The sequence below is a fragment of the Carlito syrichta genome, unplaced genomic scaffold (assembly GCF_000164805.1).
Source record: "Carlito syrichta isolate Samal-C Ts95f unplaced genomic scaffold, Tarsius_syrichta-2.0.1 Scaffold309650, whole genome shotgun sequence".
In the NCBI taxonomy this organism is placed as follows: Eukaryota; Metazoa; Chordata; class Mammalia; order Primates; family Tarsiidae; genus Carlito; species Carlito syrichta.
Genome location: NW_007253746.1, coordinates 185,136 through 191,869, shown reverse-complemented (window position 1 = coordinate 191,869; position 6,734 = coordinate 185,136). Strand labels below are relative to the sequence as shown.

Genomic DNA, 6,734 nt, shown 5'->3' with positions numbered 1-6,734 from the left:
CTCAAAAACAAAAAAAACAAAAAAAAAACCTTTAAAAACCTAAAGTTATAAAAACTGTAAGTTGGAGATTAAGTCATATAAATCTAGGATTCTAGATTTACAATAATAATCTTGGATTATTTTTCAAGTGTCTTTAAAGCTCATTTCACTTTAAAGAAATAGAAACTGAAAATCATAAATAATGTGTCATAGGTGAAGTTTATATAAGAAACATCATGAAGAATTACAAGAAAGTGGGTTCATACATAAGAGAAAGGCATGGTTCCACATGTTTAAAAAATAGTGAGACAAAGTACATTTACGTATTTAAGTTATTTACCATATGTTTGCTTTTATTTTTTCTGCAAATTGATCAACTACTACTATTAACTGTGTAAATAAAAGAGCTGCTTCTGTAAACAAAAATATAAACAGTCACTTTTGAAAGTCAATTTAAGTGTAAAAAAATATAAACAATCACTTTTGAAAGTCAATTTAAGTATAAAAAAATTTAAATTACTTCTTTGAGTCTCCAATATCTTTTCCTTGAAAAGTCAAAATTTAACTACTCACTATCTAGATTTAAATAAAAGTGACAAAGCAAGCTGGCATTCAAGAAGGGAGCACTGTACCTGGAGCTTCTCTTTGTTGCTTGTTCGGATAATTGATGTCAAAATGTCTGGTAAAGCTTCCCTTGGAAGACTATCTAAAAGACGTCTCAGTTTAGCAACTGCAGGGACAGACATGTCCAACATCTCAACCAACTAGAAAGAAAAAAAAAGCCTTTTAAATGAAATCATTATCAGTGAATTTAAAAAATCAGACTTCCATATATGTTTAATGATTGAGTCTCAGTGTTTTTTAAAGATCACTGATGAGTATAATCCAGAGATTTTTTAACCTCAAAGGAAAAGAGAAGTACTTTCAAAATGTCAATCAGAATGAAAAGTAAAAATGACTCAAAAGTGATTAATACTCTGTGTTTATAAAGACTTTGAAAATTTGTGCTATGACTATATTTCTAATTTTATTTTGAAAACATATAAATGTATAGAAAAGTTGCAAGGATAGACAATAAGTTCCTGTATATCCTTTTCCTAGACTCACCAATTGTTAGCATTTTGTGACATTTGCTTTCCTTCTCTATACACACACACACACACACACACACACTCTACAGTTGCTGAACATTTCAGGGTAAGTTGCAAACATCAAGACCCTTGTTCCTCAGAACAAGAATATTCTCGTATTAGATGCTGGAAATTTTACATAGTTGATGCTATTATGATATCCAATCAGGAGTTGAAATACCAATTCTTTATTTTATTTTATTTTAATTTTTTTATTTTATAGATATGGAGTGCAATTCAGGGTTAGGTATACAAATGTTCATTATGCAGGTACCCTTGTTGACAAGGTGTGGTCACCCCCTTGGCATTTCCCACTACTGTCAATCCCACTCCTTCCTCACCTGGCAGTTTCCTACTACTGCCAATCCCTTTCTTATAGTATTATGATAATTGTTCCAGGTCTGCTTATGAGTGAGGACATGTGGTACTCAGTTCTTTGTGAAATACTGATTCTTATTAGAACATCAGGATTAACTAGAATCTGAGCACTGACTGTGGATGATTTTTAGGAAAACAACTTCCAGGGTACATCTTGGAGTTAAGACAGATAAGCCCCAGGCAAGCTTTCAGTGACTGTCATAGTCATGAAGGATCCTAACAGAGATCCCCCTTTTCTTCAGGGCACCTCCCTTGAACATAGGTGTGGCTGTAAGTCTTACAATGTCTCATGAAGCAGGGCAGAAGCATGAAAAACCATTGAGAGATTTGCTGTGCTTTCTTTTTCAGTCTCAGCAATAGGGAAGCATGTTTTGTGATAAATCTCTAATCCAACTGGGTGCCTATGTGACTCGAAGAAGCAGATCACCACACCCACTAATTTTAAGCATGAAGCATGAGCAAGAAATACACCTTTGTTATATTATGTGACTGAGATACTTCATTCACACTAATTCACAAATGATGTACCAAATCCTCATTTAGTTAACTCAGATTTCATACACTAGTAATAATCAAATTTCTCTAATAACCCTGTAATTTAGGAGCCTATTCATTAGCTGCTTAGAATCAAGGGAATTATAATTATGATGGAGTTGTTCAGGTGGGAGAAGTAGATAATAAAATTTGAGTACACTTGCTACTAGGAATTCATCCTATGAAAATACATTGAAACAGTTAAAATTCATTCTCCAAACGTTTATTGCTTATAAACTATTTGCCAGACCCAATATACTGTTCTGTACAGGATGACTAAGCAGAAATGAATTCAAGTTGGTAGTGGAAAGGTATCTATAAGATAAATTTCAGTACAATGTGATAAGCATATTAAATGATACGTATAAATGACTGTGAGAGTACAGAGAAAGGAACACTAACAGCCTACAAGAGTTGGGAAAGCATAAATCAAATTTTAAAATTCAGAGAAAGAAGAGCACTCTCAGTAAAGAATAGAAGGCAGAATCATAAAGACATGAAATAACAAGATATGAGGCTCTTTTTATTTAGTATGGCTAGAAAAGGGTATAAATGCAGTAATAACTATAGTTGCGGCAAGATGGGTAGGCCTATGACAAGTTGCGAAGGGTCCTAAATTTATACCAAGAAATTTGGTCTTGGCTGGGCACAGTGGCTCACACCTACAATCCCAGCACTTTGGGAGGTAGAGGTGGGAGGATTGCTTGAAACCAGGAGTTCTAGACCAATCTGGGCAACACAGAGACACTGTCTCTACAAAAAATAAAATAATTAGCCAGATGTGGTGGCATGAGTCTGCAGTTCCAGCTACTTGAGAGACTGATACAGGAGTATTGCTTGAGCCCAGGAGTCAGAGGCTGCGGTGAGCCATGATCATGCCACTGCACTCTGATGTGGGCAACTGAGTGAGACTCTGACTCAAAAAATGAAAAAAAGCAAAGAAATGTGGTCTTTATCCTAGAGCCACTCAAGGGAAAGGCATGTCCAAACTTTTTTGGCTCAGTGAACAGGATGGGTTAAAGACAGAAGATAACTAGGCAATAGGAGGCCTATGGTACCCATTCCATGAAGTTTATAAATGTACTTGATATGAAAATTAGACATGCATACGAAAACAAAACATAAAATTGAATATGGACTAAGACCAGAAGACAAATAAAAATTAAATGAGATGCATGATGGTAGTAAAATTTATGATGATTTATTTTTCTTTAATAATTCCTTAATGTCACTGCAAAATCTTCATAAGTTAAAAAAGTTTGTGTAGATTCAAAGTGGAAAGAAGTAAAGGCCAAGTCAAAGAAACTATGTCCAATAGAAGTACAAAAGCCCAGAGAGCATTACCCCAGAAAGGAAAAGTCCAACTTCCCCCTCTGTAAACTTTACTCCTAAGTAATATATTCACTTATTCCAATTTTCAAACTGAAGTTTCTTCATTCAGAGTAAGTTCTTTCTTTGAGCCCCCATAGAAGTCACAAATTTTCTGTTTTTCTATTATTGCTCACCATGCTAGAAATGTACCCCTTCAAATGTCACATCTGGCACAAATACCACAGGCTGTGAACACCTGCCTTACACACTTCAGACATTATCTGATTCTCATAGATCCAGTTACAGTTACCAGATTATATCAACAGAAAAGTAGAAAACTACATTTTTATAATTTTATAATATATTTCATTAATGTCTGAAACAAAATTGGGTAGGAAGAGGAGCTTTCTCTTCTATCTAGAGTTAACCAAAAAATTCAAACCTAGAATTAAGGAGTCAAATATTTACTGCATGCCTAAAATGTGCTTCCTTTACAGCATTCTAATTTAAATCAAGGTTTTAACCATACTTGAAATCAGTCCACTGTGGGCTTAATCTTCCACAGTTACTGCCAGGCACAGTGTGACCTTGACTTCTGAAGCAATATAATTTACACTGCTAGATATTTTAGTGACAAATAACTTCTGTGCAGTATTTAGCTTTAAATACTTAGGCTTAACATTTATCTGGTTTGGAGACACTGGAAGTTTTAAGGAAAGCTCTAGAAATACTCTTTAGAAAAACTTCAGAAAGGATAGGCCAGTATGTCCTGGAATGATTAGATACAACCCCAGTCAAAAGCAAAGTAGAATTAATATTTTATATTACTAAATGTTTTATATGTGTATGCTGTCCTAAAACTTCACCACCCAACACATTCATCTTATCTTACGATAAAAAAAGAACAAAAGAAAAAGATTTTAAAGAAAAAAAATAAAAGCAACTCACTTGTACTGCATATTTGTAAAATTGCTCCGATAGTTCTCCCAGTTCCTCCCTAGTTTTACAGGTGTTAGGAAATTCCTCAAGCCGGTCCAACTGTTCCACTTCAGCTATGGGATATGGCTTCTCTTTTAAGACCTGTACAATCTGGAAACGGCATAGGCCTGTAATCAGCAAAGTATAGTGGGGCTTGGGCCAGTTACTGCCCACAACCTGAACCGCCAGTGCAGCTGTCCCAATCCTGAAAAACACATATCCATATTTACATTCAATATGGCAGAACAGAAACTCACTTCAAAAAGCATTGGCTTTTCTGCACAATTCATTAAAAAGCAAAGAACATCTAAAGTGTAAATAAATTATGTATTTATTAACATCGAGGATAGGGTCTACTCAGTTACTACTCTCAGCTATGGGGCAAAGCAGGCCATCTCATTATAATTAGCATTTCTTTTAAAAAATTAGGTCGAAGTTTCTAAATAATTGAATTATTTATGCATAAAAATATAATAGTAAAAGTAGTTGGCAATTACATAGCTTAAATTAATTTGGGAATAAGACAATCTTATACCGGAATAAATATTAGCATTTTATTGTAATTTTAGATTTGGGGATACATGTGTGTGTTCATTACATGGGCATTCTGTGCATTGGTGGGGATTGGGTCTCAGGTGCCCCATAGGTAGTTTCTGAACTCTGAACCCCCCATATTAGCATTTTAAATACATTTAAATAGCACACACCAATCTAAGAAATATCTGTTCCAACACCAGTTTTTGGACTAACCTCAAGCCAGTATTTTTACATGGTCTATAAAAATTCTACATATCCACCTTATCACAAACTGCCATCACAATCAGGGAATGAATATACATGCCCTTAACATTGAATTTCTAAATGTGGGGCCCAATATTATAGACGATACTGTCATGGACTGAGGAGAGCTAAATAAAGAACTGTATCTTAAGAAGGTATAAACCTAGTTCTATGTGGTAATCTTGTCATCTAGTGACAGTGGAAAAAGTTTTATTCCATTTAAATCTCAGCTCATCAGAATGTTCAACTCTAATGAAGTCACATATAAACTTAATTCACAGAAAGAAAATCTCATTAAAATTAAGCCAGTTATATAAAATATAAAGATCAATATTCAGAAGATGCTTGCAGACCCCAAATTAAAATATTTTCTCCCTTCAACCATAGGAAAGATGATAATTCCAAAAAAGAAACAAAAATTACAATGACTAGACAATATCCTGGGAGAATGGTAATAGTAGAATACCATATCTGCCCATCTCAAACATACTAAATCACATACAAACACACCATGTGAACATTTCAATGAATTTGCTTACTTCTATATGCAAGTACAGTGAATTCTTCACTACTTCCTTATAAAGGATTCATTCTGTGGATTGCATAAAACCTTTGGCTTCCTGCCACTCAGTTTATTTTGAACTATGTCTAGCCTTCCCTTACCACCTTTCAGTCATTATCATGTATAAAAGGATTAAATAACTTAAGTCAATTTATAAGATAATTTGGCAAGAAGTCACATATGAGGGAGGAGCCAAAAAAAACATGGAATTATCTTTTGGAGGGTGGACCCCTTGTAGCACAGGCTTCCCCCACTAGGAAAATGTTCTAGGAACCCATTAGCATCAGTGTATCACCTAGTATTTTTGTGAGAGGCTGGGTTTGGCTTCAGTGAATTTTTTTTGGAGATTCTTTCAACATGTTTGCCCATTTCATGAGGGTGATTTACAAGCGCACCTCTCCACAGCGTGCTGAGTGTTCAGCAGTTTTTGACCAAAACCAGCGTGACTCCTGTGCTCCACACTCCCTATTAACCCCATTCTCCCTGAGTGACTTTTGTTTGCTTCCCTGGATGAAAAAGTCTTCAAATGAAACATTTTGCCAATGTGCAAGAGGTGAAACAAGAGGTGAAACAAAAAGTGGCAGAAGCACTAAAATTGATAAATTCAAAAACAGTTTTGAGCAGTGGAAAAAGTATCTCAATAGGTGTATTGCCTCAAATGGAGAGTATTTTGAAGGTAACTGAAGTTTAGACATGTGAGAATAAATACACATTTTATACATAAATTCTGGATTTTGGGGGCCTTCCTCTCATACTTAAAAAACTTGAAATAATTAAGAAATTTTCTATTATTTTGACTTATTTGTGTTGCAGCTGCTTTCCCTCAGTCACTAATCACTAGTTGGTTATATTTCCTATTTCCTGAAAACTAACTCAGATTGCCTGAGTTTGCAATAACAAAACTGATTAGACATCAACTTAGACTTTCATTGCAAATGATATTCACCAATGTTTGCTCAATGCTGAAAGTTCAGTTCTGTTTGTATATAAAAACATCCATACACAAGAAACTGGATCCCTCGCCTAAGGGGTTTACAGAATAGAAGTCAAGGAGAACAATAAGAAGCAGGGGGGGGGGGGGG

General features: G+C 34.9%; 1 protein-coding gene across 2 annotated transcripts in view; it reads right to left on the bottom strand.

The window, feature by feature from the left end:
- LONP2 (lon peptidase 2, peroxisomal) overlaps positions 1-6,734 on the bottom strand; it is a 103,179-nt gene that overhangs the window by 90,021 nt on the left and 6,424 nt on the right. Inside the window, exons 2-3 of one of the 2 annotated variants that reach the window (XM_008067510.2) lie at positions 4,281-4,515; positions 612-743 (exon numbers count right to left, since the gene is read on the bottom strand). In XM_008067510.2, the coding sequence (XP_008065701.1) occupies positions 612-743; positions 4,281-4,515 (367 nt within the window). The remainder of the gene's footprint in view (positions 1-611; positions 744-4,280; positions 4,516-6,734) is intronic. The other variant, XM_021717320.1, reaches the window with a different exon arrangement.